Genomic DNA, 25,914 nt, shown 5'->3' with positions numbered 1-25,914 from the left:
TTTCTATTCTGAAACCAGACAAACTTAAAGGTTTTTTCATTTTTATTTAATGCTTCCAACTTTATAGCTAATAATATACAGATATTCAATTTTTCCATTGTTCCATTCACATCCTCACAGAGTTCAGCCATTCTGTCACATTGAAATAAAATAAAATAAAAAAAAAGCACAACTGAAATATAATAAATCAAATAAATCCAAAGGCTGGAAAAATACATTATAAACTTATATTCAAGAAACATTCTCTTTATAATTAAAAACCTACTTGTAATAATTAAAGTAGGATTTAAAGAAAAAACTTGATTTGAATTTTTAAATAGGTGGCTTTTGTGTATACTTTTAATTTTATATGTACAAGCCCAACCAGTATCTCTGCCTACCTGTGACAGAATACCTGAAAAAAAACCAAAAAAAAGACACTGAAAAGGAGTTTTTAAACAAACAAACAAACAAAAAAAGGTCAATATTCATTTTCCAAAATACAGTATAATCAGAACTTGAAACACATGCTCCCCTCATCTGGGTTAAGGCCTAAGAGACAGAGGTGCTTTAATAAAAGCAGACAGTATGAAGAAAAGTCCTTCCACTTTTCTCTTCAAATTCCTGTAACAGCTCATCTATTTCATTCTCCATGTCTTCTGTGTGCTGGATCTGCAAGAGAAAAAGCGTCTGAGCAAGCAAAATCCAAGGGTTGGATGGTTACAAAACTCCAATAATCCAATTTTGGGTTTGCTGGGAAACCTCACTGGGCAGGCTGCACCCAATGGGCTTTATTGAACTTTACTGAGATCCCAGAATTCCCAAATTTCTGATTTTATTGAGATGCCCAAAGGCAGAGATACTCTGATTTTATTGATCATTCCCAAATGATCAGACATTCTGTTTTTATAGAACAGATATTCTGATTTTATTAATCATTCCTAAAGGCACAGATATTCTGATTTTATTGATCATTCCCAAATGATCAGACATTCTGTTTTTATAGAAGATATTCTGGTTTTATAGAAGAGATATTCTGATTTTTTTGAGATTCCCAAAGGCACAGAGATCCTTGTTTTATAGATTCCCATAGGCACAGATATTCTATTTTTATTGATTATTCCCAAAGGCACAGATATTCCAACTGTATTGATCATTCCCAAAGGCACAGATACTCTGATTTTATTGATCATTCCCAAATGATCAGACATTCTGTTTTTATAGAACAGATACTCTGATTTTATTGATCATTCCCAAATGATCAGACATTCTGTTTTTATAGAACAGATACTCTGATTTTATTGATCATTCCCAAATGATCAGACATTCTGTTTTTATAGAACAGATACTCTGATTTTATTGATCATTGCCAAAGGCACCGATATTCAGTTTCTATTGATCATTCCCAAAGGCTCTGATATTCTGATTTTACTGAGATTCCCAAAGGCTCTGAAATTCTGATTTTACTGAGATTCCCAAAGGACCAGACACGTTTTTCAGGTTTTTCAGGTGAATATTACTGTCCACTCTACAGCTGCCCAGTCTCTGAATGGAATGAGGATTTTACTGAGCAGCAGTGAAGTCCTGAAGTCTGGAAAAACCCCACAAGCACAAGCCAGGAGAATGTGGAAATTTGCATTTTGAGGTGGATTTTAATGGAATAACTGCAGATGCAGGGGTTTTAGGAGCAGCAAGCCCATGGCAGCCCCAGACTGGTGATTCTGCTGTACTCACACACTGGCAGAGCTCACAGATGAGGAAAGCCCCCAGCGTGGCCTCCTCGTGGTTGTCCTGGATGTCCACGTTGATGACGTGCACGGGCTGACACGTCTCCTGCTCCCTGGAGTTTAAATCTGGATAAAAAGGCACAGCAGCAAAAACTGGGCTGAAATGGGGTCACACCTTACACAAAAAAGTAACAGGATTTTTAAAAATACATAGGTGTTGTGACATTTAAATATTCCAAAGTATTTTTTATAACTTACTGCATATTTTCTTAATAATAAATTGTATTTTATATTATTTTAATATTATATACCACATATTTATTCAATATATTTGTATAAATATTCTAATTATTTTATCCTATATTATTTTATTATTTTATAAAAATAAAATAATCTTAAGTTATAAACATATATTTTTGATATCTATTTTAAAACATATATTTTATAATATACCTTAATGTACTATATTTTATGCTATATTCTATATTGTATTTTATATATTATAATTTATATTATATATTCTATTTTACATATTATATTCTATATCATATTTATATTATATTTTATATATTATAGTATATATTATATGATATATTATAGTATATATGTTGTATTATATTTTATATATATTATATTTTATACTACTTTTATATATAATATATATTACATTTTATATTTTATATATTATATTCCATATTATATTTTATATTATATTTTAATATATAATGTATTTTATATATTATTGCCTTAATAATCCCTTTTATTTCAAAAAACAAGAGGTGGATTTTGACAACATAGGAGTTTGTGATTTTTTACACATCTTTGGGGGGTCACTCCCCACGTGTCCAGCACTGTAATAATTAAACCCTCTTGTTAACATTAATTAATTGCTGTCTGTGCTTCCCTCCCCTGCCCAGGAGGTGTTTAATGGGATGAACTGCTTGGGAATCCTGCAGGGAATGCAGCTCACATTTGTTTTTCCATCAGCTCATCCCCAGTTTGTTCAGTTTTTCAGATCCACGAGCATTTCCAAACCAAACATGGAATTTTGAGAATTCCCTTGCTGTGCACACACACTCTGAGGAGCTGCCAGCACCTTTGGGGACAGGTGCTCACCTCTGTGAATAAATCTCCACCAATAACTGCAGCTCCTGGAGGTTCAGTTCGAGGGAAAAAACCCCAAAATTAATTTGATTTATCAGTTGAATCTCCTTACCTTCTACTACTTGATCATAGACTCTTTCTTCACACGTTAGGATCAAATCAAAAACGTCTTTGCAGTTCTGGAATCTTTCTGGTCGTGGCTTGATTCTCTTATTTCTGTCCAACATGTGTAAAATTCCATTCTGTGTGTATCTGAAGTTGCTTGAGTTAAGTATCTTGAAGGAAAGTCATGGTTTGGAGCAAATGAGCACCACAAGGTCAATTATTAATTTGTAAATGAGTAATTTTAAATAATATTTTGAAATATTTATTTAAAATAAAATATTTTGTTTGCAAACCTAAAAATCAGTGACCACTAAAGAAATTCCTAAGGTGTGACCTCCATCTTGCAGCTGCTTTTTACAGCTTTAAAAGGCTCTCAGAATTTTGCTTGGGAAATTATTTTTATATCCATAAATATGTGACCCCCCCCAACCTTTTTTTCTAAGAAATTTAAGACATTTTTTTAAAAATTTCTGTGCTGCTTTGTGAGCAGGACGTCCTCCATTCCTCCTCACTCTTCAAAGGCCACCCCGAGGTGTTTCAGGCACAAAGCCCTACCTGGAAATGTGAATTTCTGCAACTGAAACTCCAGAGGAAGCCAAAGAAAGCACAGAATCACATCCCACAAAAATATCCTGAGCTGCATAAATGGGGAGGAATGAAGAAAAACAGATTTTGTGCCTGTCAGAGCCTCATCACTGTGTGAAAGGAATCTGTGATGCTGCTTGGAGCTAAATTTATGCTGCTGCTGTCACCTTGAGGCTCTGATTTTACACCCTGAGCCCTTTGTTCAGGCAGGGCTCTCCAGTCCCACTGTTTCCCACCTCTGTGGGATTGCACTTCCATTGGGAGCCCTCCAGGTCTGACTGACACATAAATCTGCTGGCTGCAGTGAAAGCAAACAGCTCTGAAGGGAAAGTTTGAGGGGAAAATTGGGAATATCAGGAAAGTTTGGACTGAGAAAGCCTGGGAGGGGATGCAGCTTTGCCTGACTTTATATTCTTGTTTTTCAGCTGTATTTTTAACCATCTGAGGAGGTATTTTTACAATGTAACACTAAGGATAACAGCCTGTAACTTCTTGACATAACAATTCTGAGAATAAAACAATTTCCAGTATTTGCAGCAATATGTAAGAGGTGATCTGGGCTCATTTCCTTGCTGAAAAAGTGACAGACGGGTATTTCTTTTCAGAAACCACTCCTGCTGTTTTTATAACAAAGGACAAACAATTTCCTGCCTTCCTTTTAGCAGGAGCTCAAATTCTGCTGCCCAGATGTGCACCTGTGTGCTCAGAGCTCCTGTCCAAGCAAACACCCTCCAAAGCTCTCAAATCCTTCAAATGTTTAATTTATATTAAAAATTAACCCAGTTTTCTACCTACAAGAGTCTACTTCATGCTGGAAATAGATTCCCGTTGGAAACAGATTCCTCTGTGTGTCTGCCTCACTGCACTTCAGCTCTGTGTAATTTCAATTTTGCACCACAAACTGAGTGCTGGGATGTTCATCACAATTAAATCTTGACAATTAGCCTGACTTCTGGAAATCAGGAAAATTTGGATTGAGAAAGCCTGGAAGGGGATGCAGCTCTGCCTGACTTGAGCACAGCTGTATTTTTAACCACCTGAGGAGATTATTTTTACAATTAATAGTAAAGATAACAGCCTGTAATTTCTTGAGATTACAATTCTGAGAAAAAAACAATTTCCAGTATTTGTGAAAAAAACCCAATTTCCAGTATTTGTAGCAATATGTAAGAGTGATCTGGGCTTCAATTCCTCTGTGTGTCTGCCTCACTGCACTTCAGCTCTGTGTAATTTCAATTTTGCACCACAAACTGAGTGCTGGGATGTTCATCACAATTAAATCTTGTCAATTAGCCTGACTTCTGCTGCATTGCTTTTCTCCACATCACTCTCAAGCCTTTTTTACTCTTTTTTTCCCTTATTTTCTTAAGGAATTGTCCTTTACAGCCCAAAGCAGGAAGTGCACACCAGCACCCCTGGGAATTTTCCTGGGGTTTGTCATGTTTGGGGAAAAAAAAAAATAAAATAAAAACCACTTGGATGGAGCCATCTACGACCCCTGGTTATTTGCAGAGCAGGGAAATGACAGAATTTCCCAAATCCCATCTCCAGAATATCTGCCATTTCCCAAAGATGCCAACATCTGCCTGCTCAGTTGGGAGGGGAGCCCTCCCTGGGCTCTGCACTCATTTCTACATCACTGCAGCTCAAAAGGGGGAAAAAATAAATTCCACAACATCCCACACACTTCTTTGGGTTCTCTTTTTTCCCTTTCTAGGATAAAATGTTGCTGGCATCTGTCCCCTCGCTCTCCTGAGTGAGCCTGGAGACAGAATTACGCACATTCCCAAACCCACACAAGATTTCTGTTCCCAGCCCGGCTCTCTGCTGCCAACTTCCAGCTATTTTTTAGTTTTTAGTTTTTATTTTTTTTTTCCCAAGGGTCCATCTGCCTATAAAAGGAGACTGAGAGAAGCAGGGAAGATTTATGGATTTCCTATTTGGTTGCCTGGGATCTTTTTTACCTGGAAAAAGCCAGGAAGGGGGTGGGCACATTATTGATGTGCAGGAAGGTTCTGCACATTCTTATCATTACAAGGAATTTATTTTTATTAATTTTATAATTTATTATTCATTAAATTAGCAATAAATTTATTTATTTATTATTCTAAAATTATTATTAATTAAATTTATTATTTATTAAATTTATTATTCCAAGGAATAATAAATAATCCAATTCTTTGCTCTTTGGGAGCTCAGGTAAATGCAAATACAATTTATGAATGGTTTCCACCACACTGGCAGGTGCTGGGTCATTTAAGTCAGGCTCTGCTTTGCTCCCAACAGATTTTAATTCCATTCTCCCTGTCCTGTGCATCCCTGCTCTCTTTTCAGGACTGAATTTTCCCTGATTTTCTGGGCTTTCCCCTGATTTTCTGTGCATTTTGTAGCCCTGCCATGCTGAGGACAACAGAACTTGCCCACATTTCCCTTCACCCACTGCAAACTCTTGGCAGAGTAAATCCACCACATTTTCATAGATTCTAATTCAGATTTCACCTTTAATTTCACCTATAAACAGGCCCAGAGTGTGGTGTAATTTAGACAGAAGACTCAGCAGTGGAAAAGTTTGATATAAAAAGGAGATGTTGCAGCACAAAATTGGGTTTTTCCAACAGGCACAGCATTGCTGCTCATTCTCATGGAGAATTTCTGTTACTGACTGTGCATTCTCTCCTCTGGGCTCAGGTTAGCCCATTCTAGTGATGAAATTTATTTGAAAAAAAAAAAGCAATGTGTTTAGCTAAATCCCTAAAGTTTTCACTGCTTTTGTTACCCAAATTTAAAATTCCTGTCATGGAACCAGAAATGCCTTTTACCATCCAATGGATGGGTCCCTGCTCCAGACATGTGGGTAAATTCCTCCCTCACCCCTCCAAATTTATCATTATTTGTCACTGACCCAAAAATCACTTTTAACCATGAGCACCCAGCTAGAGGTGGCCAAGAGATTCAATTCTCTATCCTGTATGATTAAAGAAAAATGATCTTGCTGATCCAAGTATTTCCTTTTAAGTCCCATGTGAGGCTGAAGCTCACAAGTGGTTTGAGCTGGAAGTGTTGGGGCACAGAAATTAATTCTATTAATTAATTAATAGATTAATCTATGAATTCTTTAGATTTAAAATTCCCATCCCTTGAAGGCCCAAGGGCAGGCTGGGGGAAGCTCTGGGCATCCTGGTCTGTGCCAGCTGTTCCTGCCATGCACAGGGTGGAATGGGATATTTAAGGTTCCTTCCAACCCAGGCCATTCCTGAAAATATAAAACCTAATTTATCAAACCTAACTGGGCAAATGATACTTGCTAAAATGTACATACCCTGTTTAGGGGAAAAAAATAATCTTTAAAGTAATGGCTGGCACCTAAAGCTTCTACATCTTCAAATAAATCTGATTATTTCCTCAAACACTGCATTTCTTCTTTGGGAAAAGCAGAGCAGAGCAGAGTGCTTCTCACCAGAGCACGAGTCTCTTTTCCCTATTATTCTTATTTATTTTTTAGTATCTGCATTATAATCAGAACACCTTGTGTTAAAGTTTGTCTAGAACTTGCTATTTCCTTAAGTGAAATGTGTGAGGGGGTGAGGCTGCCCAAGCATCTTCCACCTTCAGAACCAGCTCCTTTTGGAGGGAATGAAGGCCTGGAATGGGCACAGGCACCAAAATTCCATTTTCCAGGCCCAGTGGGTATGGCTGCAGTGCTGCCTTCACTCCACACCCAGGAACACACTGCCTGGGCTTGGGAATGGAAACTGGGCAGTGTGGAACACAGCAGAGAAAATTCACAAGTCTTTTGTTGGTCCTTAAATTAATAAAGTCTTAATGCTGAACCATTCTATTGGATTCAAACGGAAAAAGAGCAGGGTAAGGTGGGATATTAGGAAAAAAATTCCTAATGCAATGCTTGTCCTTTGGAATGGAAACTGCAGTTTAGAATAAACCACAGATTTGCACTTTATCAAGTCTTAAGCTGAACTATTCTATTGGATTCAAATGGAAACAGAGCAAGATAAGATGGGATATTATGAAAAAATTCCTAATACAATGCCTGTCCTTTGGAACTGAAACTGAGCAGTTTAGAACAAATCAGAGATTGTTCACAAGTCTTCTGTTGGTCCTTAAATTAATAAAGTCTTAATGCTGAACCATTCTATTGGATTCAAATGGAAACAGAGCAAGGTGAGGTGGAATATTAAGAAAAAAAATCCTAACACAATGCTTGTCCTTTGCAGTTGAAGCTGAGTAGTTTAGAACAAACCAGAGATTGTTCACAAGTCTTTTGCTGGTCCCTGACTCGATAAAATCTTAATGCTGAACCATTCTGTTGGATTCAAATGCAAACAGAGCAGGGTGAGGGGGGATATTAGGAAAAATTCCCCCCTGTGAGGGTGGGGAGGCCCTGCTCAGGGTGCCCAGTGAAGCTGTGGCTGCCCTGGAGGTGTTCCAGGCCAGGCTGGATGGAGCATGGAACAATCTGGCACAGTGGAAGATGTCCCTGCCCATGGCACAGGATGAGCTTTAAGGTCCCTTCCAACCCAAACCAGTGTGGGATTCTAAAACAAGCCATCCAAAAGGATCAGGAAGATGCCAAGCTGAATGAGCTGCAAAAATCCTGCATTGTTTTCCTAGTGAAGGACAAGCACCCAGCACTGTAATCCATGAGCTGCAAGGAGAAATCCAGCTGCTCCAAATATAAATCACCATAAATATAAATAACCACAAATAACCACAAATATAAATAACCACGTGGCAGCCCAGCCCAAAGCTGAGGGGTCTGTCCCACACATCAGTGAAGGCAGAAAATACCTTGAGTTTAGCCCTGAGCTCCAGTGCCAGACAAGAATTGATCAGTGCTGAAGAACTGATCGGTGCTGAAGAATTTATTTGGGGTGAGAATGGACAGGTCCAGCTGCCAGAGAGGAAAGAGAGGGAGTAATGGCCAAGGACAGGGACAAAGAGTGGAGAAGGGATGTCACAGATGCACTGGAGGGTGACAAGATGACTGGAGGATGTGGCACTGTGTCTGTGCCATCAAACAGATAAGCCTGCACCTCATCCAAGTGGAAATTCAAGAGGAGTTTGCTTTGGATTGCTGGAATCCAGAGTTTGATCAGCTGGCAGTGAGTGACAGGGAGATGTCACTGCTACAGCAGGTGAGGGAAGGGCTCAGGGCTCACACAGGACCTGGGGCTGCTCCCTCAGCTCTGGGAAGCTGGGCCAGGATCCAGAGAGGAGCAGCAGATGCAGGACTGGGAGGGAGGAAGTGTTTTGAGGAGAAATCTGAGGGAAAGGATGAATGAAACTGCACCAGCATTTCCAAACTGCCTCTGGCACTGCCACCCTTGTGCTGGGAAACTCAGGATTTCCAGTCCCAGCTGAAGGTACCTCAGACAGAGCAAAGCACAAACCCTAAATCGATTAAAAACCATTTAATTGAGCACATTTGGGAAACCTGAGAGTACAATGAAGAGCCAGCAGGGCCACTTGGCACAGGAGGCTGCAGAGAATGCAGCACGCTGGGTGAGGTGTGCAGGGAACATTCCTGGCCTGCAATCAACACCAGTTTAAGGAATTACACTTGAAATGAAAATGGAAATTGGTTTGGAATAAAGAAAAGAGAAGTATAAGCATCCCTAATGCTGGCACAGAAGTTTTGTGTTCATAGGAGGGAACTTCAAGGCAAGAAGCACCGACTGTCACCTCACTCCCCTCCCTCAAACTGGGATGAAAGTGCCAAAGAATGAAATCACTGCAGCTCTGAATGGATTTTACAAAAATCATCAGCCTCAGACTGGATCCTCCAGTCAGAATTGCTCAGAGCACGTCTGGGACTCACCTTGGATAAGGAATAAACCTTTCAGAGCACCCAGAACAGCCAGGATGGCAGAGGGTGTTTCATGTTGTTGAAAAGCATTTGCTGTTAGATCTGAGTCTGGAGTTTCTGCCATGTCCCACAGCTCAAACAGTACTTAAATAATAAATATCCAGCTCATATATTTTTAATATTTTGATGTATTTCCTTTTTAATGTGAATGAAGGCAAGATTAAAGGCAGTGTGATCAGAAGGCAGATGAAGAAGTGCTGAAAATTTGTTGCCTTTGGAAGTACCAAGGTTTTGTGAAGCATTTTACAACCCTTCATGGAGAAAATGGAGAAAAAGGGATTGGGATGCAGCATGTTGATTTGCAGAAATGTGCCTCAGAAGCCTGTTAAATCCAGTTTAAACACTTCTTTCCACCCTCATCCCTTCTCTCCATTTCTAGGAGCACTGAAGAGCTTTGTAAGACATGGTGAGAAAGAAAATGAGACTTGTACTGCTCTGCTTTGGAAGAAGTTTTGCCACTGACACCCAGGCCATGATTTCTTAGTCTTTGCAAGGTTAGCCTTCAAAAAAAAAAAAAAAAAAAAAAAAGAAGAAGAAAATACCCAAATTCAACAAAAAAAAAATCTAAATGAAACATTCCAAAGTGGCTTCCAGAGACACAGCCCCCAGGAGAGAGGCTGACAAGTGCTCAGCAGTTCAAATCCATGAAGAAAAAGCAGATGAAAATGTAAGATATAAAGACATGCATGAAGAGCTTACCTGAAGCAGAATTTAGGTCAGTTACTCCTCAAGACTGAGCTATACATAAAATATCACATGGGCATCCAAGTTCAACAGGAGCTCAGAGTTAAAGCCAGATCCCAGCACCAAGATCAGCACAACTTTCTGGGGTTTTTTTGGCAGAAAAGAATCAATGTCTTCAAGGGAGATGCACAGAGTTCTTCTTCATTTCTGGAATTTTCCTCCTAACTGAAGCAGCTTTAGGGACTTCTTCAGGACATGTTTTCCACCCTCCCCTCAATTTTATAACCTCATGGAGTTAAGGAGCTAAAACTGGAATCCTGTCTGAAGTCAGGGAGGACAAATTAAGAGAGGAGGTAAAAAATGTCAGGAGCAGAGTAGGAGGCCAAGATTGCAGGGTAAGTGCAGGCTGCCTAGAAATCCTAATTAAAAATACCCCCAATCTGTGAAAATCATCTTTAATGGGAGGGTCACAGACACAGCAGTGCTGAGGAAAGGAGAGAAATCAGCCATGGAGCTTCTCACATTGCTAAAGAGCCCAGGAGCAATTCCTGCAGAATTTTGGCCAAATTTCCACTTGAACAGCTCCTATCCCTGGGCACAACATCAACTGCTGATGAAGATTTAAACTGAGTTTCAATTTAAACTGTTTAGCAAGTTTCACTCTTGACTAGTTTCTGCTTCACTTGAAGGCAAAGCTCAGCAGCAATTTTTGCTCTATTTTTGTTTCAGCTTTAAGGTCACCACCACAGAATTAGAATTAAGTCCTCAAACCCCTTCAGAGAGTTGTGAGGGGCAAATAATGATAAGGACAAATAATCCTGATGTGGGGAAGGTGGGTTACATATGCAAATACAAGGTGGTGGATGGGAACTACAGACCCTCAAACCAGGAGCAGAATTCTCTGTTTTATGTCCTAGAAATAACAGAGGAACATTTTAAAAAGCAACATTCAGAGAGTTGTTAAATGGTTTTGGGGCTGTCCTTGATTGGGGCTCAGGGAATTGAAATTCTACATACAAGGTGGTGGATGAGAACTACAGACCCTCAACCTAGGAGCAGAATTCTATGTTTTTGTCCTAGAAATAACACAGGAATGCTTAAAAAAGCAACATTTACAACACTGTTAAATGGTCTTGGGGCAGTCCTTGATTTGGGCTCAGGGAATTTAAATGCTACACACAAGGTGGTGATGAGAACTACAGACCATGGCTGTGCCTCCCTCAAACCAGGAGCAGAATTCTCTATTGTTGTCCTAGAAATAACAGAGGAATGTTTTAAACAGCAACATTTAGAACACTGTTAAATGGTTTTGGGGCAGTCCTCAACTGGGGCTCAGGGAATTTCAATGCTACATTCTAAACACTCAATGGGAGATTGCTGACACTTATTTTAACTCTAAGTTTTAACTGCCACATCTTAAAAGGCTTTGAAGTGCTTCCATTTTAGATCTACTGTAACCACCTACTCAACTGAATCTGTATTCCTGGCTCCATTAATCCCCTACTCCTGTGCTGTGAAATTCAACATATGCCTTCAAGGTATGAGAGCCTGTGCTCTATATTTCACTAATTAACTGCAATGAAGGTGCTTTGCATCTCTGCAGAGTGGGTTTTTAATTGGTGTTCCCCTCCTCAAAAGTGAACAGCAGAGGTTCAGTGATCTCTTCTCTCTAACCTTGCTCTGAGTGAGGTCCAGCAGCTCATTTTTGGTTGGAGCTTTCTGAAGCTGGGGTTGTTTATTTGGGCAGAGGATGTTCCCTCACAGCCACAGTGGCACTGAGCAAGGAGAGCACTCACACCTCAGGTGTCTCCTCACTGGGATTTGGGAAAAGGCTCAGGTGTGCCCTCACTGGGATTTGGGAAAAGGCTCAGGTGTCCCCTCACTGGGACATGGGAAAGGCTCAGGTGTGCCCTCACTGGGATTTGGGAAAAGGCTCAGGTGTCCCCTCACTGGGACATGGGAAAGGCTCAGGTGTCCCCTCACTGGGATTTGGGAAAAGGCTCAGGTGTGCCCTCACTGGGATTTGGGAAAAGGCTCAGGTGTCCCCTCAGTGGGATTTGGGAAAAGGCTCAGGTGTGCCCTCACTGGGATTTGGGAAAGGCTCAGGTGTCTCCTCACTAGGACAGGGAACAAGCTCAGGTGTCCCCTCACTGGGATTTGGGAACAAGCTCAGGTGTCCCCTCACTGGGATATAGGAATAAGCAGAGTGTTGGCAGCAAGACTCAAAATTTCAGAGTACAGATGATGAAAGCAAGGCTGGGAAACAGAATAATCAGCTCAATCATATGGAACCCCCCTCCTTTTGTACCCCCATCCCAACCACACTCCCAGCCCACAGGTAACTCCCAGCCCCTCTCTGAAGTTATGCTCACCCAACACAAAAATCTATTCCACAACTCGCTGATGAGAGCAGGTCTGGTTTTGGTTAAAATCTTTACCCTCAAAACCCACTTCTGGAAATGGAGCTGCTTTCTGTGCTGCCAGTCTTCATCTGAAAACCTTAAATTATCTGAGAATCAAAAAAGCAAAGTCACAGAGGCATTTGTTGGTGCCCTATTTCCCTTGCAGTGGCTTTTGTTTAAAGCTCCTTTATCCTGAGAAAAGGTTTAACTGTTACACTGCAAATATATCTGGGGAACACAGCAAGGCATGGAGCAGAACCACAGTGGTGACTCCAAATCCTGCTGAGAGGGGGAACAGGTTGGCTTCCTGTTGTTTTGGTTTTTCTCAAGTGCTGCCATATTCAGCACAGCAGCAGTGAAGAATTCAAAAAGGAAATCTCAAGTCCTTGGTGCTTGTTAAAATTAATTCTCAGTTTGAGGGATTTTCTTTTAAGCAGTTCTTTTAATCAGGACATGGATATGGCATACCTCATTAAGATGGGTTTGCAAGATTTTCCTTTTCTCTATAGGCAGAAGGATAAAAAAAAATCAAATAAAAAATATCAAATAAACCAGCACATCACATGTGATATATTAAGACTACATCCTACATTTTGAACTTAAAAAAAAAAAAGGATCCTTGTTGAAAAAACATCTAGAATGAGTTCCCCAAGTTTTGTTTGTGGGTTTTCTTATTAAAAAAAATCAACTTCAAAAACAGGTATTTTAAAATAATGCAGCTGGGACATTTTTAGCAGTGTGCCTAACCCTGATCACCTTTGCTCTCCAGGATTAAATGTCACTGGGCCCTCCTCTGGCCATTCTTTATAACCAACTACAGAGTTATGTTCCCTCGGTGCACAGAGCAAATCACATATCACAAAATCCTCAGTGAGAAGGGTGAGCTCTTTAATGAAAGGCATCCTCTCTCCCAGAGAAATATTCTGTAAGCCTTACCTGGCACTTTGTCTGAGCTAAATACAACATTAAAGTCGAGGTGGTCGCTCTTCCCACATCCAAACTCAGGACAGTCTTTGCACTGAGCAGGATCCACAGTGCAGGGGAGGCAATGCACAATCTGAGGGTACTGATGTGTTCACTCAAGAGCTAAACATGGTAACACACTACAAAAGAGCATTTGGGACGTGTGTAACAATTTACAAGGGAGCATTAGAGGCCCACTGTTAAAAAAAAAAAACCTCCTATAAACTTAAAATCATTTAAAGTTCTGCAGCCAAGCAACTCTAAGAGATTCTTAATGGCAAATAATGAATTACACCTTTCAAGGATGAAGCACAGTGGATTTTTTAAAGAGGCCATGCCACAGGGATACAGTTCTTTGTCTTTCCTAAGCAGATCATTGTACATCTGATCATAAGTTGTTTTGAAGTCATAAACATTGGGCTTGTCCGGGGCTGGTCCTGGCAGTTTCACGTGAGTCCCTGTGCCAAAGGATCGCACGCTGAACCCTCGTTTGCTGAAAGACACAAGGGAGGGGGAGGAGACAATGAGACTGCATGGAATTGGAAATTAAAGTGCTGAAGAACATTAAAATGAATTTTAAAAACATCTCTTAAAAACACCTCTTAGCCAGCAGCATTTGAGCAGCCAAACTGCCTGAAGTTCCCACTGTGGATTTTCCTTGCAGTCACAATGTGAACTCACACACATTTCAAGGGAAGCACCTCTATCTGACAGGAATTTTCTTACAATTATGGTACAGAGCTATTTGTAAATGTCATTTGTGCTTTCCTTTTGTGCTTTCCTTTTGTCTTCTCCTTTTGCATCCTGGATTTGCACCAAACCCCTTCAGCATTCATGACAACACAAAGATGGTTTTCTCTTGATACAAATAAATAACTGCACTGCTGATCAATATTGAAGTGTCCTGCTGAGACTCTTTGCTGCCCAAAGTGCAATTTAATTAGCCCAGGACAAACATTTGTGTGCCTGCCCCTGAAAACCAAGCATTGCAATCACCTTTACATGAGTGGGGCAGATGCTCTGCTGGCTGCTCTCTGAAACTCTTGGCCAAAGCAGGAATTACCTCATCCCATTCTTACAAACAACTACTTGTTTATTATTTAAAAAGAGGCAGGAACCTGCTTGTCTTTAGGAGCAATGCCAAAATCTTCTTGCTGATTAACTGAAATACTCAAACCTCAATACCTCCTTCAGTAATACTAAAAAATACAGCAATCTATGGAATAATGGGACAAAAAAAGAGATTTTCTGGTGGTCTAAAGGACAAAGTGACATGGTGAAATAGTGTTGCTATCACCATCTGGGTCTGTAATGACAACAGAACTCAAAACAGCGAGAGCAGGAGTTAATCTGTTTTTTTAAGGACTCACTTTCAGTTTGAATGATTTTAGCAGAGAGTGAATGGAGTGAACAATGTTAGAACAAAAATCAGGTGAACACCCCCAGAGCCCCAGAATGAACCCCAAATCTGCAGGGCTTTCCTGCTTCCCTCTGAGGGGAGTGGGCAGAACAGGACCCAGTGCCAGAGCCGGCCCCAGGCTCTGCACATCCAGGGAAATTCAGGAAACACCAACCCCAAACTCTCTGTTTGCCTTCAGAGGTGTCCCCAGAGTGACCCCAAATCCTTCTGGGCACAGGCTGGGATCTCCTCCTGCCCAGCCTCAACCACAGCCCTGAAAACACCAACCCCCGTTCCTGCAGCTCCTCCTACAGGCACACAGCTCCCCCCTCTCCCTCTTCTGTTCCCCACACTTTTCCCCCAGCACTATTTATTTACAGGGGCCTATTTCTGTAAACAAACAAGATACACGAGGGTTTCTGCTTCTTTCTGCAGGACTGGTGACTGAGAAGTGATGCAAGTGGAAAAAAGTGCAATTTTCTGTCCCTCCCAGCCCTCCATCACATGGAACTGGTGCAGGTATGAGTCACTGTACATTTATTTTCCCTGCAATACTTGGAAGATTCAAGTTTTGATTCTGCTGGATGTGGAGAGAGACATAATATGTACAGAAGAAATTGCAGTGCTAAAAAATTCATGTTTCAATTTGATCTTTTCTTCTATGGCTTCATTTTCTTTCTCTTTGGAACAGCTCTGCTTGGATCACACACATTAAACCTTCACCTCTAATTGCTGTAAAGTCCCTGAAGTTTGCATGATCTCATATAAAACAAACCTGAAATCTTTGACATTCAACACATAAAAATTTGTGCCTCCAAGGCCCATGATCCATTTAAAATTATTTCCTTGAATAGCTGGAATATGAGTTCCTCACATGGAATTTCGTGTTTTGTACCTTGGTGAGTGGTGGTGTCAGTTTTTACACTATATATGCCCCAGGTACAATAAAACATTCTAAAAACATTTCTTGCAACAACTGGGGCACAGGAAAGGGAAATTGCCTGCAGAAAGCCATTAGTCAGGAGCTTTTATTAAATATTACTCAGCTTTTATTAAATATTATTCAGCTTTTATTAAAGAGCTGGACATACCCAGTGTAGTGAATCATCAGGTGTTTGTGGAAATGAAAAATGTAAAAATAAGCAATTCCTACAAGACAATGGGTTTGGTTTTGACCTCGTAAAATTACCCAGATAATGGGGGAAAAATGAGCTTGGGCAAAAAAAATAAAAGTTTAATAAAGACAAACAGACTGTCTCCTGAAAATGTGGAGCTTAAACTTTACAGGTTAATAATGACCTTATTTCAGGGAGTCGTTTCTGTTAATGCTATTAAGGCTGATGTGGATAAACTCCAATTTAAGGACAGAGTGAGTCAGTGCCCAGATCTCAGCCCTCAGTCCAAAGCTCATCACAGAGAGTCACCCAAGAGCCCTGAGCATTTCCCCCAAAGATCTCAGAGCTCACTGAGAATAATTCTGAAATCCAAAACCAACCTGGACTGCACTGACAGGGACCACTGGAAATTATTATTATAATTTGTGCAGCTTCAGACATGAACTTCTGTCCACACCTTTCTCTTGTTCCACTGTTATTTGTGGATCTCTCACATTCTTATTAAATAGAATTTAATTAAATCTTATTTTCAGTTTATTTTATGTTCCTTTCCGATGGCTGCAGGAAACATTGCTAAACATTAAAGCAAATGTAATAAATCCTGCAGTGCCACTGCACTCAGAGTGGGGAAGGATTTCAGGGCACAAAATAAATTTGAATTTTAAAATTAAAATTATTAATTTTACCACATCCCTTTCCACAAGAGGTAGCAGGAAAATAACCAGCAACCCTTGTAGGTTACTTAAAAAATAACTCATGCCACCCAATCAATATTAAAAAAACACCCCCAAACCAAGCAGGACTAAATCACTGTTCACTCACTTTGAATACTAACAACTTGTAATTTGCATTATCACTACAAAGCTGGCAAATGAAAGTGTGCTTTAATATAAAAATGTGAAAATATCTCCTTCTTGGGGTAGGGAGTTAATAATTTAGGATTTCTTACATTAGGCAATACAGATGTCAATACCTGCCTGCATTTTGGGGCTGACAGGAGAGAAATAACAACTTCTAGAAGCAGCACAGGGGCACTTTAAGTTCTCTTACACCTCAATATTAAACTACAAATTTTAACATCAATATGAGAATTAAGTTTTTGCTACAGAGGTTACAATATTTTAATCTCCCTGCCACTAAGATTTCATGTTCATACTCCTAATTTCCTAAAAGTTAGTTTTCTACAACAAGGGACATGTGGCACAATTGTATCAGCATTTTAGAACTTTTTATGGCCAGTAAGTGACACAGAGAACTTGAACTCAGTGACTCCCTTCCAAAGCCATCAGGGTACAACCAAACAAACAGAAATGTGGAAACTGCTGAATAAAAAAGTTTGGCTGTAAGAGATTTACCCCTCTGCCTTCCTCCTTAGAGGGAGAGCCATGGCCTGAGTCTGCATGACAAAATATAAAATAAATGATAAATTCACTTTTACAATGTGCTGGTTTTGGCTGGGGTAGGGTTAATTCTGTCCCAGCAGCTGTGCTGGTGAGTTGTGTTTGCAACAGAGGATGTTTTTGTTACTGCTGTGCAGGGCTCACAGCAGCCAGGCCTGCTCTGCCTCTCACCTCACCCCACCCCGGCAGAGCCTGAAAATCAAATAATGCAGGGTGAGCAGAACCTGACCCAGGGCGGGTCACACAGCACTGCAGCTCGGGGAGGGGTTGTGGTTTCTGACTGCTCCTCCTGCTTCCTCCGCCCTGTGCTGATGCCTCTGACTCTAGCAACCAACTCCAGACAGCCCTTCAGGCTCATTTCTGCTGCAAAATTGGAACAAAGTGTTTAGAACTTGGTTAATTACAAAATATTCAAGCACACCCTGGACCCCAGGCTTTGTTTTCCAGCAGCACACAGAATTTGTGTTGTTTTAAGTCTTGTTCATCCACTAACAAACTACCTTAAAATTTTGTAATTCCTCAGCTTCTTCTGCTGGAAAATTGGAACAAAGTGTTTAAAACCTGGTTAATTACAAAATATTCAAGAACAGGCTGGATGCTGGACCCCAGGCTTTGTTTTCCAGCAGCACACAGAATTTGTGTCTTTTAAAGTCTTGTCATCCACTAACAAAATACCTTAAAATTTCGTAATTCCTCAGCTTCTTCCTCTTTTAATCATGTGTTTTTTCCAACTGCATTGCAACACACTGCCCTCAAGGGGTGAGGCAGCCTGGCTTGGAGCCAACACAACATTTTCCTCAAGTTTACTGCAAATGGGCTGTTATTTCCTTTGCTTTGCCATTTATGCTACTGCTGCTGTAACTACAAAAGGTGTTAATAAAATATAAAGTTTTCTACATAAGGTTTTGTTGTTTTAAATTCAAATCTTGAGAACAGACTTTTAAAAACCACCCTGCCATGTTAGGCAAACACCAGTAACACAGGAAGTGATTTATTTCTGCAAAACCACGGGGGAAGGAAAGGGCCAGACATCAGAAGTAAATTTAACTTGGTCCTAAACACTCAGCTTTCAATTCCAACTCAGTTCCAGCATTATTAGAGGAAAAACAATGTCCTGTTTTCACAGATAAAATCCGATGCCAAGAGTGAGCGTGAAGTGCATGAAATGCTGTCACAGTAAAATGGCTGCCACATCAAATGCTTCTATTATTTATTCCTTTCAAAGCTTTTATTTTTATTTACATGTAGCACACAGCTTATGCACGGTTGTTTTGCTTATTATGCCATCAACGTGTATTTCTAATGTGAATGTTCCTGCAGTGCAAAGGGGAGATTTAGGGACACGATTTCAGGCAGATTCAGGTCTCTCCTGTCCATCTGTCTGTCCCAAGCCTCCCATCTCACCTCTGCAGCCAAGCTGAGAGCACTGGGAGTGCTAAACAGATTAACAATCATAATCTCAAAGACATTTAGCACTCTGAACCGAATGTTCTGGTTCTCCTGTGGGAGGAGAGGGTTCCCCTTCAGGGCACAGAGTGGCTCAGTTTCCACAGAGTGTTAAAGGGTGGGAATGGACTTTAAACCCAACCCATGGGCAGGGACACGTTCCACCACCCCAGGATGCTCCAAGCCCCATCTAAGCTTGCCTTGGACACTTGCAGGGATGGGACAGCCACAATCTCCCTGTGCCAGCGTATCACCACACTAAAAAAAAAAATATTCCTAACATCTAACCTAAATTTCCTCTCTTTCACTGTGTACCTATTACACCTTGCCCTATTACTCCAGCTCTTGATGAAGAGCCCCTGTCCGGAGGGGGGGGAAACCCCAGGGAAAAAGGAACATTTAAGTCTCCACACGCACACGGCGAGACACAGGCCCGGCTCCACCCGAGCGCCCGGCCCGTGTTCCAGCGCTGAGGCCGCAGCTCCGTCAGGGAGGGCCGGGACCCCACCGCGGCCTGGAGCGGGGCGCGGAGACGAGATAAAAACGAGGTAAAAAGAGGATAAAAGGGAGGTGAAAAGGGCGTACGAACAGGGTGGCAGCGAGGTGAAAAGCGAGTACGAGCGGGATGAAGGCAGGGTGAAGGCAAAGTGCTGCCCCGCAACCACGGGCCTGCCGGGCCGGGCGCGGGCCCCACAGCACGGCCCCATCCCTCCGCGCCTCTCTGACAGCGGAGCGCCGGCCGCACGGCGGGTGAGGCGGGCGGCAGCGTTTACCTGAGGATGTTGTGCGCCTCCATGCTGCGGTTCTGGTTGCTGGAGCACACCACGGCCACGCGGAGCGGCGCGGACGGCATGGCGGGCACGGCGCTGGGGCTGCCCGCGCCTCCCTCCCTCCCGGCCGCCGCTCCACAAAATGGCGGCGGCAGCGCGGCGGGCGGGGACGGGACGTGTCAGCAGGGCCCCGGCGCGGCCAACCGCGGCACGGCGCGGGGGAGGCGGAGCGGCCGCGGCCGCCAGCGGGGGAGTGCCGGGAGAAGGGAGCGGAGGGTGCTGGGCGAGAGCGGGTGGAGTGCGAGCTGCCGGCGAGCCGTGGGAAGCGTTGGGCGCAGCGTGGAGGGAGAGCGTTGTGCCACCTCACCGCCGAGGGCGATAAATAATATATTAAAAAATGATATGTTTATAGATGTGATATCGATATATAGATAATTATATATTTATAAGGTGTTCGTGCTCAGAGGAGGAGGAGCGTGAGGGCTTGTCCAGCCTGGAGGCGGCTGGCCTCATTGCAATGTAGAACTTTGTGAGGGGAAGAGGAGGGACAGGCACTGATCTTTATGGGGACCAGATGGGACCCCGGGAATGGCTGGAGCTGTGTAGATGCGTTATCGATATATAGATATAGATAATTATGTATTTATAAGGTGTTGGTGCTCAGAGGAGGAGGAGCGTGAGGGCTTGTTCAGCCTCATTGCAATGTACAACTTCGTGAGGGGAAGAGCAGGGACAGACACTGAACTCTGTGGGGACCAGCGACAAGACCCCGGGAATGGCTGAAGCTGTGTCGGGAAATTTAGGTTGGATTTTGGGAAATGTTCTTTCCCCAGAGGGTTCTGGCTCCTCAGGGAATGGTCCCAGCCCCAAGAGCTCCAGGAGGGTTTGGATGCCGCTCTCAGGGATGCACAGGGTGGGATTTTGGGGTGTCTGGGCAGGGTGAGGGCTTGGAATCTGATCTTTGTGGGTTTCTTCTAGCTTGGGATGTTCCATGGCTGTAACGCTTCTCCTTCACCTCATCCAGGGAAGGGAACGGGGCTGGAGCCCCAGGAGCACCTGAAGGAGCTGGAAAGATGCTCAGCCTGGAGAAAAGGAGGCTCAGGGGGAGACCTTGTGGTTCTGCAGAACTCCTGACATGAGGGGACAGTGAGGGGATTGGGAGTTCTAACATCAGGGGACTGGGATTTCTGACATGAAGGGACAGCTGAGGGGGATCAGGATTTTTGACATGAGAGGATCGCCAGAGAAGATCGGGATTTCTCCCAGGGAACAGAGGGAACAGCCTCAGTTCCCTCAGGAGAGGTTCAAGGTTGAACATTAAGAAAATTTTATCACATAAAGAGCGATGAGGCCTCCAGCGCTCCCACCACCAAAATGCCGTTCCGCGCCAATCCCTGAATCCCTCTGCCTCTCCGGGCTGTGGGATTAAAAAGCCCGTCAGAAAAGCGGGTTTTTAGGGCAAATCTCTCTCAGTTTGGCGCTAGATGGCAGCCGAATGCCGCGGCGGGGCTGGGAGGATGCCGCGGGAAGGGTTTGGATGCAGGATTGAGTCATCCCGAGGAGGAGAATTGGGCTGGACACCCTGGATGAGCCCTGTGCCCAGGGGGATCCACAGCGAGCAGAACACTGCCAATACTGTTCCACCGGGAACACAACACTGCCAACACTGGTAGGATTAAATATGGAATTCAGCATTCCAGCAGGAAACGCTGGCGCTTTTACTGCAAACTGCACAAATTAGAGCACCAAAACTAGGAGTTATTTATATTATTTACTCAAATATTTCACCCGACTGGTGAAATACGCTGGTTTCAGGATTGTTTTCTTGCATTCAGGTCAAAATTATCACGGTGCTCAGCCCAGCTCAATCCCATTTTTCTCTGAGGTTTTTGTCATCTTTTCCCTTTTTCTGCTTCGGTCTCCTTGCACTATTACAATGGCAGGAGGAGCTAATGGAGCAGGAGAAATACAGGGGATAAACCAGGACATCAAAGGAACAAATCTATTCCCCAGCCCAGCTGAAATTCACTAGTGAGGACTCTCACCTCAGTAATTCCTAAAAATATTTTCTGCCCTTGCATTGATATTTTTTTTCCTTTTGTGCTTTCTGAGGATTTTTTTCCCCATTATCACCACAGAACTTCCAGCTCCCACAACCACCATTTTCCTCCATGTAAAACCTCTCCCTCTCTTTTGTATTTTCCATCATCCATTAGGGTTATAGCATTATTATTATTATTATTATTATTATTATTATTATTATTATTATTATTATTATTATTATTATTATTATTATTATTATTATTATTATTATTAAGGGTATCCATTGTAACCTGCAGAAGACAGTCATATTCCAAACTGTAAATTAAATTTCCATTTCCTCACACTTACATCAGTGTTACCACTTGAATTACCCAGTTATCTATAATCCAAACCTCTAGTAAATAAATTGGAATATTCAGAGAGTAAATCTCTTATTTTCCCATTAATGCTGTCATAATTTTACAGTAAGCAATGGAATATTATTATGACCAGTTTGGGCAGACTCACTTTGAGTCAAGCAAGATCTTGAACCTTTAAATATTTATGAGCTTTTCATTTCTCTTCATCATCCTCTTAATTTATTAAGTTCAATGCCAAGGTGGTACAAGGCTCGTTGTTTATACAGCTGGTTTTCACATCTGGCAACTCATGACAAGATGAGGAACAGAACAGTGACATTGCTTGACAAAAGGTGACAGAAATGCACAAAATCAGTGGCACTCCAACGCTCCTGTGGTGAACTGGCTACAGCAAAAAAAAAACAAACCCTGAAACCTTTAAAAGACCAACACTTGTCTTAATGTTCTTCAAAATTGCCTTTTCTTCCAGCAGTCCATGTCCTTAGGGATAAAAACCCAAAAATGAGGCATCAGTGAGGTGCTTCAATCCAGCAAGGTAACAAACACAGAGCAGCTCGGTGGAGTCAGCTGCAGGTGAGAATGAAACACGGCAGGAATAACAAACAAAGGAAAATGTTGATGAAATTCAGACCTTCAGCTCCTCAGCCACTCCCAAGTCCTGGAAGAAGGGATTCTGTTCAGTACAAATACTGGGTATTATTAAGGATTCCACACATTTCCTATATTTACCCTCTACCACAAACGACTTTCACAAGGAAAAGCAAACAGGTCGTTCACCGGTGCTAAACATTTACACAAACAGATCACACTGAACCTGACAGTCCCTTTAAAAAGAGCCTTCCCCCTACTTTTTTGTTTTTTTGCTTTAAGTGCACAGTTCCTAAGTGATAATAAATTAATTTTTTTTGTGTTACAGCAGTCAACTACATACAAACAACACGTACTAAAAACTACCTCACTAAATACCTCTCTGAAGGTAACTACTTTGTGGATATAGTAAATTTCAAGTAATGCTCAGCCCAAGTTGTTTGTTTTTGTTTTTTTTTTAAAGAAAACAATCAGACAAACCAACAACCACTAATTCCGGAGACAAGAACACGAGGGAGACACACTTAAAACTACGAGGACTACAGGAACAGCTACACCAAGAGAAATGGGACAAATTCTCAGCACTAAGGCACAATAGAATCAGTACTAGAGTATGGCTAAAACCTTACTTCACTACAGCATCAAGTGAGGAGTTACCAGGGAGTGTTCCTACGCTCAAAACACTCGGCTACAACATCAGTGAGTTCTGTGGTCAAGAAGCTTCTACCTTAGTGCAGCTGCTTTGCTAAAGGAGGGGATTTCAGGGGGCACTCACTTCTATCTTATAATTAAGGGTTGGTTCCTACTTGCTCAACGAAATGGAGTTTTCTTATTCAATTTATCCCTTTACCTGCACTCTTTGTGAAACTACAACGCGATTCTGATGGGAGAAAAGCAGGTGTTGGATGTTGATGGTCGAAAACCCTCGACCAGAAAACCCCCGTGGGTTTTGGACAGTGGCCCCAAAATTTGTGACCACCGTAAAGCATGACAAAAACCCCACCTAAACCACGAAATTAAGTGGGCTTTGGATCAAGCACACCCTTAGCTATGGGGTTTGTGGTCCCACCAGTCAGTCCTACTGAACTTTACACAACTTTACCCCACAGGGAAAAAATCAAGCACGGCTCTGAGACCAAGAGGTTTTAGGCTTAAAATAAGGGTGTTCTGGAGAGTCTTTTCAAACAGGCCCTCGGTAAGATCAGCCGCTTGCCCTTAAAAACAAGACGATTTCTGACACTTGGGGACCTCTGCTATTGATTTTTGATCCGCTGAGATGCCAAGAGTTCACCACGAACGGCTCCGGCCGAGAAGCCACCGCAGGAGGAAGGAGAGCTCCGAGCTCCGCTGGGAACGCGCATCCCGCAGGTTCGGGCACAGCGCTGCCAGAACAGTCTGGAAAACCTCTTCCCGGAACGGGGGCCGCGGGAGCTGCCGGGCGCCGCAACATCATCACCATCACCATCATCATCACCATCATCACCATCACCATCACCACCACCGTCCCCTCCCGCACTACGCGCGGCGCGCAGCGGCCGCCCCGTGCCCTCCGCGGGCCAGCGCGGGGCTCATGAGGTTCTCGGTGATGTAGGCCACGAGCAGGCAGATGAAGACGAGCATCACGCAGATGGATCCCCCCACGGCCGTCATGGCCACCACGATGTCGCGCATGGCCGCGGGCTCCACGCGGAACTCCACGCACTGCGCGGGCGGCGCGGGGCGCGGCGGGGCGAAGCGCGGCTGCAGGCACAGGCGGTAGCGCACGCTGCCGTGCGCCTCGGCCAGCAGGTAATCGCGACACGCGGCCCCCAGCTCCACGCTGTCGCAGGGGAAGCGCGTGTAGGTGCCGTCCCAGGAGCAGTTGAGCGCGAAGCCGCGCAGGGCGGCGGCGGGGCGGGCGGGCGGCCCCCAGTGCCGCAAGCCCCACTGCAGCAGCACGCTGCCGTTCCGCAGCACGTTGGCCACCAGCGCGCCGCCCGCGGAGCGGTGGGCGCGGCACGCCCGCGCCGAGCACTGGAAGCCGCGGGCCGGCGGGCGGAAGCACAGCCGCGCCCCCGCCGCCGCCGCCGCGGCGCCATCGCCGCCCACCTTGTAGGGGCACCACGGCTCGTCGGGGTCGGCGTTGGGCTCGGCCAGCCCGAGGCACAGCAGGGCGAGCAGAGGAGGCAGCAGGCTGGGCGGGCCGGGCATGCCGGCGGCCGCCGCCGCATGGAGCCGCGGAGAGGCGCGGAGCGCGGCGCCGGTGGATGCGCGGGGCTCGGCAGCCGCCGCGGGGCCGCCAATGGAGAGGCGGTGCCGCCGTTAACTCTCGCCGGGCTGCGGAGCACCCGCCCGATGCGGCCGCTGGTGGCCGCCCGGACGCGGCTCTCGGGGATCCGCACGGAGCGCTGAGACCCCGCGGGGGCGGGGACGGGGTGCTGAGACCCCGCAAAGACCGGAACGGGGATGCTGAGACCCCGCAAAGACCGGAACGGGGTGCTGAGACCCCGCAAGGACACGCACGGAGAATGCTGAGATCCCACATGAGGGGGATGCTCAGACCCCGCAAGGATTGGCACAGGGATGCCGAGACCTCCCCAAGTGTCTGTACAAGGATGCTGAGATCCCCCAAAGGTTGGCACAGGGGATGTGCAGCCTCTCTGTGCCTCCCCCGGGCTCTCTTGTGCCCGCCGGGGTCATGTCCCTCCAGGGCTTGGGGGGCTGCTCAGTCCTGTCTTGGTCAAGTTGCAGATTTCATCTCAGACCAAAAAAAAAAAAAATTCTTTTAATTTGTCCGTAGTTTTGATCTGGTTTTACATAGCATCCTATTTTAACTTTTATAGCAGAACATAAGCATTTGTCTATATTTAACTTGTAAAATAGAATAGTTAACATATGATTTTAAAAAAATCCTCAGAAATGTGCCTGAACACATTGCTGTAGTTCCTCACTGTGTTACCTATTTAGAAACACATTGCAGTTTCCTGTGTATGTTTCCTTTAAAAACAACATTTGATTTATGTAACTTGAAAATACGACAAAAATAAGACCCCAAGGCCTGTTTTCATTTCACAGCCTGAACAAACCCAAACCCAAATCATACCTGGGAGGTGAGGCTTGCATATACACAAAGTATAATTTGTTTAAATAATTTTGCTTTCTGATGCATTGAACATGAATGTTCTGACATCAGGGCACCTTTTCCTGTTGGATTTTTCAAGTGTGTGCTTCCTGAGGAAATCTTTAATTTACCAATGTCAAGTATTTCAAGTTATTTCCACATTAATTTTTCACCAGATTGAATGGGGGTGTCTGCTAGCCTATGGAAAGTTGCCAGAAATCTCCTTTGATACCAAGAGGGATCAATAAAAAACCAGGATCA

At 43.5% G+C, this 25,914-nt stretch overlaps 2 protein-coding genes across 2 annotated transcripts; both read right to left on the bottom strand.

Moving 5' to 3' along the window:
* On the bottom strand, positions 1 to 19,710 carry SSU72 (SSU72 homolog, RNA polymerase II CTD phosphatase). Its single transcript, XM_058039430.1, has 5 exons — positions 19,567 to 19,710; positions 13,783 to 13,926; positions 2,923 to 3,062; positions 1,714 to 1,832; positions 1 to 651 (listed from the first exon to the last, which is right to left on the bottom strand). Exons 1-5 carry the CDS (start codon positions 19,644 to 19,646, stop codon positions 550 to 552), a joined length of 585 nt encoding a protein of 194 aa, XP_057895413.1. The 5' UTR covers positions 19,647 to 19,710; the 3' UTR covers positions 1 to 549.
* A 2,348-nt stretch (positions 19,711 to 22,058) lies between these two features.
* On the bottom strand, positions 22,059 to 24,743 carry FNDC10 (fibronectin type III domain containing 10). Its single transcript, XM_058039161.1, has one exon. It carries the CDS (start codon positions 24,741 to 24,743, stop codon positions 24,069 to 24,071), a length of 675 nt encoding a protein of 224 aa, XP_057895144.1. The 3' UTR covers positions 22,059 to 24,068.
* Between the last annotated feature and the right edge of the window lie 1,171 nt (positions 24,744 to 25,914).

The sequence above is a fragment of the Melospiza georgiana genome, chromosome 22, assembly GCF_028018845.1.
Source record: "Melospiza georgiana isolate bMelGeo1 chromosome 22, bMelGeo1.pri, whole genome shotgun sequence".
Taxonomy (NCBI): Eukaryota; Metazoa; Chordata; class Aves; order Passeriformes; family Passerellidae; genus Melospiza; species Melospiza georgiana.
The sequence above is the reverse complement of the archived record's forward strand: the minus strand, read 5'-3'. Positions and strand labels throughout refer to the sequence as shown.

What these genes read in the sequence shown, in the direction of transcription:
- SSU72 (XM_058039430.1), bottom strand. Translation starts at nt 19,646, where the DNA reads ATGCCGTCCGCGCCGCTCCGCGTGGCCGTGGTGTGCTCCAGCAACCAG. An exon ending in CTTAGGAAAGACAAAGAACT is followed by an intron (nt 3,063 to 13,782) that starts GTATCCCTGTGG and finishes AAGCAACTTCAG; the next exon opens with ATACACACAGAATGGAATTT. An exon ending in CTATGATCAAGTAGTAGAAG is followed by an intron (nt 1,833 to 2,922) that starts GTAAGGAGATTC and finishes CTTTTTATCCAG; the next exon opens with ATTTAAACTCCAGGGAGCAG.
- FNDC10 (XM_058039161.1), bottom strand. Translation starts at nt 24,743, where the DNA reads ATGCCCGGCCCGCCCAGCCTGCTGCCTCCTCTGCTCGCCCTGCTGTGC.